Source organism: Ursus maritimus, unplaced genomic scaffold (assembly GCF_017311325.1).
Source record: "Ursus maritimus isolate PB19 unplaced genomic scaffold, ASM1731132v1 scaffold_5, whole genome shotgun sequence".
NCBI classification, from domain to species: Eukaryota; Metazoa; Chordata; class Mammalia; order Carnivora; family Ursidae; genus Ursus; species Ursus maritimus.
In genome coordinates this window covers 79,923,479-79,935,976 of record NW_024426663.1, presented here as the reverse complement: position 1 = coordinate 79,935,976, position 12,498 = coordinate 79,923,479, and the positions used below count along the sequence as shown (strand labels likewise).

At 39.4% G+C, this 12,498-nt stretch overlaps 1 protein-coding gene across 1 annotated transcript; it reads left to right on the top strand.

The window, feature by feature from the left end:
• The first annotated feature begins 231 nt into the window (after positions 1-231).
• LOC103656360 (T-cell-specific guanine nucleotide triphosphate-binding protein 2-like) lies at positions 232-12,137 on the top strand. The gene is made up of 2 exons (XM_008683738.2): positions 232-427; positions 10,423-12,137. Exon 2 carries the CDS (start codon positions 10,443-10,445, stop codon positions 11,691-11,693), a length of 1,251 nt encoding a protein of 416 aa, XP_008681960.2. The 5' UTR covers positions 232-427; positions 10,423-10,442; the 3' UTR covers positions 11,694-12,137.
• The last annotated feature ends 361 nt before the right edge of the window (positions 12,138-12,498 follow it).

Genomic DNA, 12,498 nt, shown 5'->3' with positions numbered 1-12,498 from the left:
TGCCCTCCTCTCACTCATGATGCCAAAACCGCACCATATCAGTGGCCCTGGTGCCTTTCAGTTTCACTTCCTGAAAATGGCTGTGTTTCTGGGAAGAAGAGCCCTCAGAATTCTGATTTCACTTTCTGTTCTTACAAATGCAGAGTTCTGTAATGTGATGGCTCCTTCTTACTATTGGCCAGATTCCTGTGAGGGTGGAGCAGAGGCAGAGATTATTTAAGTCCTGCCCGCTCCTGACAAGCAGTGTAGACATTTGGGGTCACGCTCGCTCTTTAATCTTTGCATTGCAAGGCCAGTGTGTGCAGAGAGGTGCTCCTGCTGTGGGTTGCAGGGAGCCCTTCATCCAGGCTCAGCATTTCCTGTGCTGCCCGGGGACATGTCCAGAGCTCAACTCTGACACCAAAAGTCTCTCTTCCTTCAGGAGCTGGTAAGCAAGGAATCATTTTGGATGGAGTACAGGTCTAAAAATAGAATTATAGATCTGTAGGCCTGAGGTTGGGAGAGTCTGCATGCTCAATTTTGAGTGCTGTGGACTTGGAAGTCTGAGGGGCAGGATGGCTGGTGCATGGTTTAATCCAGTTAGAGCATTTAACTATTTGGGACATTTTCAGAGGAAAGTTGGAGAACAGACATTGTGCCTGTGTACTACAGAAGGATCATGTGAATGTCAGGGCTGTCAGTGGATAGGGGCTTTTCCCCAAGAGCTTCTGCATCAGACCCCCTCCCCCCATCTCATGCCTAAATACCTTTCCCTGGGGAGACATTGCATGTATTTTCTATTAATGGCAAAGTTCAAATAAATAAATTTTAAAATAGTGATTAGCTTTATTAAATGATTCATTAATTAGGCAGCATTTATATAGCAAATAAGAAGGCGTTCCTCTGAGCGGTAGGAAAGTAAATGCTTTTAAAGGAAGAGAGGAAGAGAAAAAGAAAGAAATCATTAACAGGTCCTTTACCACTGTGAGGGCATCAGCTTTGACTCAGGGCAAAGCTTCATCCTAACTGGAAAACACACACACAGTAAGAAGAACACATTGGTAACCCAGGCTAGGTGATAACTGAATAAAGACCAGCTGTGGGTGTTCAAGTGTCTCTCAAAGGAGGAGGTGTGAGTCCTCTGGGGGCAAAAATAATTTTTGCAAGATAATGGGTCTGACAAGTCAGACATTGCTGGTAAACTGTTCCCACAATTTTATAGAAGTCTCCCTTCCACTGTCTAGCCATAGTTTGGATCATCTTAAGTGCACTCTGATGGGTGAAGGAATGAAAAACAACAAAAAAGGTGTTTGCTAGTGAGTCAAGAAGAATCAAGCAGCTGTCTTGTGTTTCCTAAAACCCTGACTGTTTGTTCAACTTAGAGCCATTGGTTACCCATCATGTTTTCCCTGATTCAGAAACAGAGTATTGCCACGTTATCCTGACATCAGAATGGCAGAAATCTCACAACGAGGGGCATTTTTGCAGCAGCAGAATGGATGTTATCCACATGTGCCACAATCTTTATAGGTATTTTCGCTGGCTGCTTTTGAATGAGGGTCAGTTGGGGCATTTTCCTGATACTCTGGTTCAGTCCTTTTAGAGTGAGCCTCAGTTTTGATGACAGCAATTTCAGAAGGTAACAGAGTAATTAGAAGTTATAACATTACGCTAGGATGTGTCAAATTTCCAGGAATTTCACATAATTTCTAGAACGCTTATATACCTATGCAGATAGAACATAAAACACAGGATGTTTGTTTTCTAGGAAGATCACTTAAATAGAAGGGGAACATTCCAACCTGTTACCAAAAGTAGATCAAATGTTTAAAATAACCATCAAATCTTTGTCCTTTTGACAGGCAAGAAACCAAATTCTAATTTCGCGCCAGCTTACTTTTGTATTAAAATTTACTCATTCCAATGTGAGTCAGTACCGACATGCATAAAATTCCTTTCCAAAGATTCCTTTTTCACAACCTTTTTAAAACTTTCTTCTGACTCAAAAAAAGTGCATCTTCAGTCCACATACATTTTTTTTCCTTCTCTTTCATTCAGAGATATTTCCTTTTTTATTTTTACTAGTTCTAGCCACATACATTAATTAGAGTTCTTGGCCCTTTGAAACTTTAATTGCTAGTGAGAACTAATAGTAAGCATGAGTTAACTGTGTGTTACACCAGCCTTCTTTAGATTGGCAAATTTAGGAAAACATTTTATAATTTCCACAAATGTGCTTTCTCTATAGTACACCTTCCAATAAAGGACTCCAAAAAACTTTACCAACAGACCTATGTTTATGTTTAATAAAAAAGCGAAAATTAGAGAAAACTAAATTTAGTAATTAATGTTTCATTATTTTATGTTATTGGGAAATGATCTAAATATTTAATGAATTTAACTTAAATCATTACTTAATCTAACTCAGCAAAACTTTACGATTTCAGTTTAGCAGAAAGATTTTGGAAACTATTTAAAAGTTTACCTAATATTTTGTTTTTCTTAAGTAAGTTCTACACCTAACATGGGGCTTGGACTTACAACCCCAAGATCAAGAGTCACATGGCCTAAGAAGTGAACCATAGAGCAGCCCCTACAAGTTCACCCACAATTTTTAGAAACTTTATTTACGCATTTATTTAATATTCTTGTTCTTAACAGTTATGCTTGGATTACCCATAAAAGGAGTAATCACACATCATAAGACATCAAAGTCAATTATTCTCCTAAGATATTTTTATTTTTTATTAGGCTTTTAATTTTAATGCCAGTATAGTTAACATACAGTGTTATATTAATTTCAAGTGTGCAATATAATGATTCAACAGTTCTATACATTACTCGGTAGTCCTCATCATAAGTGTACTCTTTAATCCCCATCACCTGTTTCATTCATCCCTCACTCACCTCCCCTCGGTAACCATCAGTTTGTTCTCTATAGTTAACAGTCTATTTCTTGGTTTGTCTCTCTCCATCTATTTTTTTCCCTTTGCTCATTAGTTTTGTTTCTTAAATTCCACATACGATTGAAATCGTGGTATTTGTCTATGTCTGACTGACTTATTTCACTTAGCATGATACTCTCAAGCTCCATCCATGTCATTATGAATGGCAAGATTTCATTCTTTCTATGGCTGAATAATATATATCACATCTTCTTTATCCACTCATCTATCAACAGACACTTTGGCAGCTTCCTTAATTTGACTATTGTAAATAATGCTGCGGTAAACAGAAGGGTGCTTGTATCCCTTTGAATTAGTAGTTTTCTATTTTGGGGGTAAAACCCAGAAGTCCAATCACTGGATGGTTGGGTAGTTCTATTTTAACTTTTTGCAGACCCTGCATACTCTTATCCACAGTGGCTGCACCAGTTTGCATTCCCAGAACTGTGTACCAGCGTGCTTTATCTCCACACCCTCACCAACACCCTCTTGTTTCCTGGTTGTTCATTTTAGCCATTCTGACATGTGTACGGTATCTCATTTTAATTTTGATTTGCATTTCCCTGGTGATTAATGATGATGTTTATCTTTTCATGTGTGTGTTGGCCATCTGGATGTCTTTTTTGGCAAAATGTCTGCTCATGTCTTCTGCTCATTTTTTTAATTGGGTTATTTGTTTTTTAGGTGTCGAGTTGTATCAGTGCCTCATATATTTTGTATACTAATTCTTTTTTTAAAAGGCTTTTATAAAAAGATTTTATTTATTTTTTTAGAGAGAGAACATGTGTGGAAGCAGGGGGAGTGGCAGAGGGAGGAGAGAATCTCAAGCTGACTCTGTGCTATGAGGGAGCCCAATGCAGGACTTGATCTTATGAACCTAAGATCATGACCTGAAGCAAAATCAAGAGTCTGATGTTTAACCGACAGAGCCACCCAGGTGCCCCTTGTATGCTAATTCTTTACCAGATATATCATTTGCAAATATCTTCTCCCATTCCTTAGGTTGCTTTTTAGTTTTGTTGATAGTTTCCTTTGCTGTGCAGAGGCTTTTCTTTCATGTAGTCCCAATAGCTTATTTTTGCTTTGATTTTCTTTGCTTCAGGAGACCTATCCAGAAAAGTGTGGCTATGGCCAATGTCAGAGACTTTACAGGCTGTGTTCTCTTCTAGAATTTTTATGGTTTCAGGTTTTACATTTTGGTCTTTAATCCATTTTGAATTTATTTTTGTGTATGATGTAAGAAAGTGGTCCAATTTCATTCTTTTGCATGTGGCTGTCCAGTTTCCCCAACACCATTTGTTGAAGAGACTGTCTTTTTCCAACGGACATCCTTTCCTGCTTTCTCAAAGATTAATTGACCATATAATTGTGGGCTCATTCCTGGGTTTTCTATTCTGTTCCATTGAACCACATATCTATTTTTATGCCAATATCATCCTATTTTTTTTCTTTTTTAATTTAAATTCCAGTTAGTTAACATACAGTGTAATATTATTTTCAGGTGTACAGTTCAGTGATTCAACATTTACACACTTACATACAAAACCCAGTGCTTATCACAACAAGCATACAGTTTTGATTACTACAGCTTTTTAATATAACTTGATGTCAGGAATTGTGATGTTTCCAGGATTTTTTCTGTTTTGCTGTTTTGTTTTGTTTTTCTTTTTTAAGATTTCTTTGGCTATGCAAGGTCTTTTTTGGTTCCATACAAATTTTAAAATTGTTTGTTCCAGTTTTGGGAAAATTGCTGTTATTATTTTGATGATAGTGTTTGCACTATCTGAAGATTTCTTTGGTAGTATAGACATTTTAACAATATTTGGTCTTCCTACCCATGAATATAGAATGTCTTTCCATTTCTTTTCATTGCCTTGAATTTCTTTTGTCAAAGTTTTATAGTTTTCAGCGTACAGCTCTTTCACCACTTCGATTAAGTTTATTCCTAGATATTTTATTGTTTTTGTTGCAATTGTAAATGGGATTATTTTCTTAATTTATCTTTCTGTTGCTTCATTATTAGTGTACAGGAATGCAACAGATTTCTGTATATAAATTTTGTATCCTGAATATTTACTCAATTCATTTACATGTTCTAGATTTTTGGGGTGGACTCTTTAGGGTTTTCTATATGTACTATCATGTTGTCTGCAAATAGTGAGAGTTTTACTTCTTCCTTACCAATCTGGATGCCTTTTATGTCTTTATGTTGTCTGATTGCTGTTGGTAGGACTTCCAGTACTGTGTTGAATACAAGTGTGGAAAGGGGACATCCTTGTCTTGTTCCTGACCTTATGGTAAATGCTCTCAGTTTTCTCTGTTGAGTATGATGTTCACTGTGGGTTTTTCATATCAGACTTTTATTCTGTTGAAGTATGTTCCCATTAGATCTACTTTGTTAGGGTTTTTATCATAAATGGATGTTCTACTTTATTAAAGTAGAATTTTTTGAATCTATTGAAATGACATGTGGTTATCTTTTCTCTTATTGATGTAATACATCACATTGATTATTCTGTAAATATTAAACCACCCTTGTACCCCATGAATAAATCCCACTTTATTGTTCTCCCAACTTATTAAAATGTTTTTGTAACAGAGAAAACGTCAATTTATTTATTTGACTTTAAGTAAACAGAGGTAGAATAAAAATGTCAATTTTAAGGTTCATAATTTTAATGCTCATAATGTTTACTTTTCTTAAACTAACAGTTTTAAATTAGCTTTAATACTGAATATTTTACCAGATCACATGAACTTGAACAACATTTAGGTTAGTGTCCATCTTTCTGAGAGTTTTAGAATGCTCAGTTCATACAAGTGCCTGCATCAAACCAACTAAATAGAGCTCTTTTACAATAAAACCCTCCAGATATATATAGACACACAAACACACAAAGTCCTTATAGCTCCTAATTTTTGTGGAAAGGATTTTTAAGATTTGTGTTTATCACTGGAATTAATCTTTAGGAGGCTCTTCCAGATTTTGGGTACAATTTGTATTATAGAAAGGCCTCTTTCTCTTTTTTCCCCCTCAGTCTCAGGCAATTGTGGGTGTGTTTATATTTCAAAGACATGATAATATGTATAAGTTTACGGGGCAGAGAAAGAATGCAAGTTCCTCCAGAAAGGATTTGGATTTCCTAAGACCAATACCTCACAAGTCCTTTGAGATACACAGGGAAAGTTTTGGGGTTGGCAATAGAATAGGTGAACTTTGAATTACCTCTAGAGCTGACTTTTGTTGATGGTTTCTGTCAAGGCAGTACAGATACAGGATAACTTAGATGAGTATTCAAATAAAGGAGGATAGTGGAAAGCAGTAAAACCTACATTAGTCTTATAGTCTTTTCTATTATATACTTCATTTCTTTTTTTACCAGCTTTTTTGCAGTGACACTTTAAACTATTTTTGGAATTTTGAAGGTTTTGCTTTTAAGTGCACTTCCTAAGTGATCTTGTCTAATTGGAATGTTCTTCATAAAGGCCACTGTAATTCTAGGTTGTAATTCCCCTGAGGACTGGCAGCAGTTTGGTAGGACCCTAGCTGTAAATGGAGTTTAACCCAGATTTCTGTCCAACCTCTCTAGTAACAAGGGGCTCACGTTGTTTGGCCTTACTTTGTGGCCCCCAACCTGACACTTACCAAGCCAAGTTTTAGGGACACAAAAGAGTCTTGTAGATGCTTATAGCTTGCAGAATCATATAAAATAATGTGCTGGAGGGTAGAGCACTTAACTCTGGATTTTAAAGCTCCCATTTATTTGTTTTTTTGTTTATTTATGTATTCATTTATTTATTTACTATTTTTCTTTAGACTAAGGCTTAACCTCATGTACACATTAACAGAAACCAACAGTACTGAGCTAGTGGAACTATGGACACCAGCAGTACCCAGATAACTAGGGCCTGGGACAAGGAATGAACGAGCAGACCTCCAAGAATGAGGACTGCAGCCTGATTACACACATGGAGAACTGTAGCTGCAGTCAACAGTTCCCAACTTGAGATCTGAGTTCAGAACCAAGGACTAGGTTTAGAAGTTACTGTGGACTGTCCAATAGAGTGTCTTCTACACATCACCACCAATGTCCATCATGGACTAAACCAGAAGGTTCCAAAAATGAAGACTGCAGACAGGAAGAGGGGAAGAGACTAAGCCAGCAAAGAGCAGTAAATACAGACTATGGACTGGAACTGGGGATGGGATTCCAATGTGGACTTGTGGTTTGAACCTAGGGCTAAGGGCTGGTACTCTTTCAGAGTCTTCAGTGTCAGTGACAGAGTGATCCATTACCCTGGACTTGAAAGGCAATTCAATCAGGAGTTCTAATGCAAAAAAAGAGCAGAGCTCAAAGCAAGATGGACTTAACCAATGGCCCTTAGAAATGTTGAGAAAGATCATGAACTCAAAAGGACTCCTGGGACACCACACCTGTGTTTCTTGTAGTCCCCAAATACAGTTTGCTTTGGATCTAGACACTGGTCTATGGCCATACTACCCTGATAGTGCCCGATCTTGGCTGGATCTAGACACTGCCACCAAATCTGTTAAGACATGAAATTCAACCAAGTATATTCTAAAGACCTAATTTGATTCATTCAATGGTTTATGAATCAGACAGTATCCCACCCAGCAAAAAGAAAGGAGCTCCATCGAGCTACCAAAAAGGAAAAGTTTTTAAGTACAGAGAGAAAGTAGAAAAGAATCCATTGTTTTCACCAAGCTTGCCCTCCTAGGGGAGAGAAGGGGATCTGTCAGTGTAGTTTTTAGTGCTGACTGGGAAAATGCCATGTTGACTACTGAAAGATTACATCCCTGGCGGTTGAAACAACTGTTAGGTATTAAGCTTTGTTTTACTGACTTGGGGCATTAACTTAAGTGGCTCCATTAGGTCCCTGTGGCTTTCTTCTTAACACATCACTCCATAGAACTATAAAGTCTGTGAGTCATGTTGTTGAGAGGATGAGATGAGGAATGTATGTATAGATGCACATCTAAGTTTTACTGGCATGGATTTCTCACATTCCCTCCCATTTCTACCACACCTGAGGAAGACACATTACCAGAGGTTGGAATACAAGCTCCCAGGGATACCGTAAAGTGCTCTGACCCTGCTACCCCTGCATTGTCACAGCAGAAAATAATAAATAACAGAACATCACATATAACATCAGGTGAGGTGTGGAACCTTAACAATAGGGCATGGCTTTTTTGAGGTTGAAATTTGCTCAGCCCACAGGATTTTGCTGTCTCCATCTGTTTGCCCTTCCCTCCCTGTCATTTGGTTTCCTTTTGCTGTATATGTTCTATTCCTCAGGACTTGTCTCAGTCAGAGATTTCCGCACTCTCCTCTTCCCCCCCCCCCACATCGCCTGAGAATGCACAGGCATGAGACCACACCTGATAAGGTTGATGTCTCACCTTGTTGGCTCCTCCTTGAGTCCCTGATTGTGTATGCCTCCTTCACACTCAGGCTTGCTCATTCTGCTTTGTGCACTGCCTGTTGTCCAAAGGGGTGATCGTGTTTGCTCTCCACACAGCAATGGGTTGGCCCTGCACATGCCACATGCTCAAGATTTCCATTCTTCTGAATGTGAGGAATATTCCTGCTGGGTAGTCAGAGGTGTTGGCACCATGATTCCTGGTTGTTTAATAGCTGCCTCTTTCACCCTTGACAAGCTATGCACCCTCCCCCCAGTTTTCTCTTCTAAGGAGAAAGTCTGCATGCCCCATTCATATGTGTGCCAGTCCAGATAATGTGCACTTGGTCTGAATAATTTCCTCCAAAATATCTTTTGCCAACCTCTCCTGGGCTGCAGCCTATGGCTACCAGGAAGCCCTTGGAGGATGTGTCTGATCCCTCATTTTAGCCAAAGGACACCTCTCCAGGCTGCATGCTGCCCAGACATCAGTGGAGACTTGAAGTGACTTGCTTCCTGATCTAAAAGCTCTGTTCTCTGTCAGGTTTGTCCAGCAGACCCTGAGGCAACAAATGAGAAGATTACTCCAGACACCTTAGTAGGAGAAAGGAGAGGGCCTGGGGACTAGATGGTCTAGTGATGAAAAGTCCAGAGCCAGATTCTGCCTCCACGTTTAATGTGAATATTATCAATACAACAAGGGAATAAAAAAAACAAGAAGGAAAGTGAAGCTGTAATAATTAGGACAATGGCATAGGGAGTGTCGTGTGATTGGAACAAGCTGTGCTCCTGATGTGCATGCAGGCAGGGAGTGTGTGGAATGCATGACCTCCAACGTTAAATGTGTCTACTAAGTCAAACATTTACTCCCTGGATTGGTACATTGAACCACAACAAGAATCTGGCTATTTTCAGCCCAGAAACCTTAAAGGGACCCAGTTGTCCAGACACATAGGCATGTGTTTATTAAATCTTCTCAAGCCAGGCACTATGAATTCCCTTAGGAGATAGTATACAAATATTTCACATCCCATTTAGTCCTGAGTATATGATTTCCTTGGTGCCCACTTCTCAAGGTATTATAATCCTTCATGCTCAAATAGGTCCAGGACTCCAGAACAAGCTCAGTTTGATTGACATCAGGAAAGGTGACAAAGGAACCTCCTTATCATGGCTGACTTCTTACAACATTCTACTCAAGTCCTACTTCAGTTTTTGCTCACACCACCTTTTCCATCAATAATACTTTATATACCAGTCAGTCCTCCATGTGGCTTGTCTCTCCCATAGGGTTTCTGTTCCCTTTTATGCACAGACATGAAGCAAGTGATGGGTGGGGCCTCAGGATAGCTGGAGTGCTTCATAGCAAGTCCAGGTAGATAGTCCAGCATGACTTTTTAGAACATGGAAATCCATGCCTCCTGCTGTATCTACTACCAGAAAAATAGAGAGTCCTTTTAACACCTTATTTCATGAGCCAACATACCTTCTAAATAAAAGAAAACACATTGCCAATAATTAAAATTTTCTGTCTCCTAATGAACATATAGAATATCATTCCTGAGAAGGAAAGGTGCCACTCATCCTTATTTAGCTACCTCGTATGAGAACCAAGGTCTCATGGTGGTGTTGAAGGTTATCGGAAGTGGAATTTCTGGAGGGTCCCACAGCACAGGTGGGAAGGGTGTGGGGGTAAGTGCTGGTGCTGTCTCAGATTTGTCACCATGAAGAAGTGTTATTTTCATAACATTACAAATAAATAAAGCTAAAGCAAGGTAAACAAAGAAAAATGTGGGCAGGAAAGTTTGGAAAGAAGAATCAGTCTTTAAAATCAGTCTGCAAGAATGAAGAGTATCTTAAAGAAGAAGGGCTTTCCAAGATAAGGGAAGAGACTGAGCAAGGACAAACTTTACATCCAGATCAGAAGTCCACACAATGTCTGGACAGAAAGAGAAGGGATGCTGGATACAACGTTGTGCCCAGGACTGACCTTATACCTGTACCCAACAGCACAGCCCAATCCACCCCTTGGTATACTAACTATTTTTCCTTCTCTCTTCTCTCCTCCCTATAGTGCCTTCTACTGCTCCAGCCATGGGTCAGTCCTCCTCTTCCACAGTCTCTCATACAAAGGGTGGTGATTTGGCCTCCAGCTTTGACAAGTTTTTTAAGGACTTCAAGGTGGAAAGCAAAATCATCTCTCAGGAAACCATCGAGTCAATTCGATCAAGACTGAAGGAGGGGGACCTTCCGAGTGCAGTTTCTGCAATCAGTGATGCATTGAGAGAGATTGATAATGCCCCACTGAACATTGCTGTGACTGGGGAGTCTGGGACAGGAAAGTCCACCTTCATCAATGCCCTGCGGGGAGTGGGGGATGAGGATGAAGGGGCTGCTCCTACTGGCCCAGTAGAGACAACCTTTAAGAGAACACCATACAAACACCCAAAGTTTCCCAATGTAACATTATGGGACCTGCCTGGCACAGGGACCACTAACTTTCAGCCTCATGACTATCTGGAGAAAATGAAATTTAGGGAGTATGACTTCTTTATTATCATCTCTGCTACACGCTTCAAAATCAATGATGCACAACTGGCTGTAGCAATTGAAAAAATGAAGAAGAATTTCTACTTTGTCCGAACTAAAGTAGACAGTGATTTATATAATCAAAAAAGGAGTCAACCCAACAAATTCAATGAACATGAAATCCTGCAAAGGATCCGCAATGACTGTGTTACTCGACTTCAGAAGGCCAATGTGAGTAATGCTCAGGTCTTCTTAGTCTCCAGCTTTGAGTTGGCTCACTATGATTTCCCAAGCCTGGAGACTACCCTTCTGAGGGAGCTCCCAGCCCAGAAGCGCCACATCTTTATGCAACACCTGCCGAATATTACTGAGGTAACCATTGACCGGAAGAGGGATTCCCTTAAACAGAGGGTCTGGCTAGAGGCCATGAAGGCTGGAGCATTGGCCACTGTCCCTTTCATGGGCTACATCAGTGATAATGATGTGGAGACTTTAAAGGACGCTTTAACCCTCTACAGGGTTTACTTTGGGCTGGATGATGCATCCCTGAAAATCATGGCCAAGGACTTGCATGTGTCAGTGGAGAAACTCAAAGGAAACCTTAAGTGTCCCCATTTGCTATCAATTGAGAAGGATGATGAGTCCTTAGGTGAAAAACTGTTGAGATATGTGGAAAAATTCTGCTCTGTTAGTGGAGGACCCCTTGCTGCTGGTCTTTACTTTGCCAAGATTTACAGTTTGCAAAATTATTTCCTTGAGACTGTGGCGAGTGATGCGAAAGTTCTTCTTAAAAAAGGAGATTTTCAAAGACTCTGAGGACCCTGGGCAAGCCTATCTACCTCCGGATGTCCGAAATGAAAATGGGAAAAGTGAGGCAGCCAGCTCCTGAATTATTCTGAGTGTTGGCATGGCACTGGTGCCTGGAAAGATGACTTAGGTCTTCCTTTCAGCATTCTGACCCACTGCTCTCAAGGGTATCACAGACATTTCCATAATACACTCTTCAACAAGCCACAAATATAGTGACTATTATTGGACAGTGAGAGCAATGAACTCTAAAGAATCCTTCCTTCATATGATTATTTTGGGAAAAATGAAGGACAGTAATCTGGAATTTTCTGCTTGGTGGAGAGAATAACTCCTTGTGTGATGGTTATGTCATACACAGCGCTGGTCTTTCTACTGATATGTTAGTAAAAATGGCTATGCATATAGTGGGTTCTGAAAAATTAATTTTTAAATAAATGCATATGCAGTGCATCTTTGGTGTTCCTGACATTTTGTTATAAATCCATAAATTCTTTTTCTTCAACTTTTTATTTAAATTCCAATTAAGGAACATGAAGTGTAATATTAGTTTCAGGTGTACAATATAGTGATTCATCAGATCCATTAACACCCAGTGCTCATCACAAAAAGGACACTCCTTAATTCCCATCTCTTATTTAACCCATCCCCCCATTTACAATGGCTTAGTAAAATTCCATTGTATATATGGACCACATCTTCTTAATCTAGTCTTCATTATTTTGTTCTGTATATTTAAATGTCTGTTTCTTGGTTTTCCTTTCTTTGTCTCTTTTTTTCACGTTGCTTATTTGTTTTGTCTCTTTTTAAAAAT

Coding starts and splice junctions, on each gene's coding strand:
- LOC103656360 (XM_008683738.2), top strand. CDS start 10,443: ATGGGTCAGTCCTCCTCTTCCACAGTCTCTCATACAAAGGGTGGTGAT.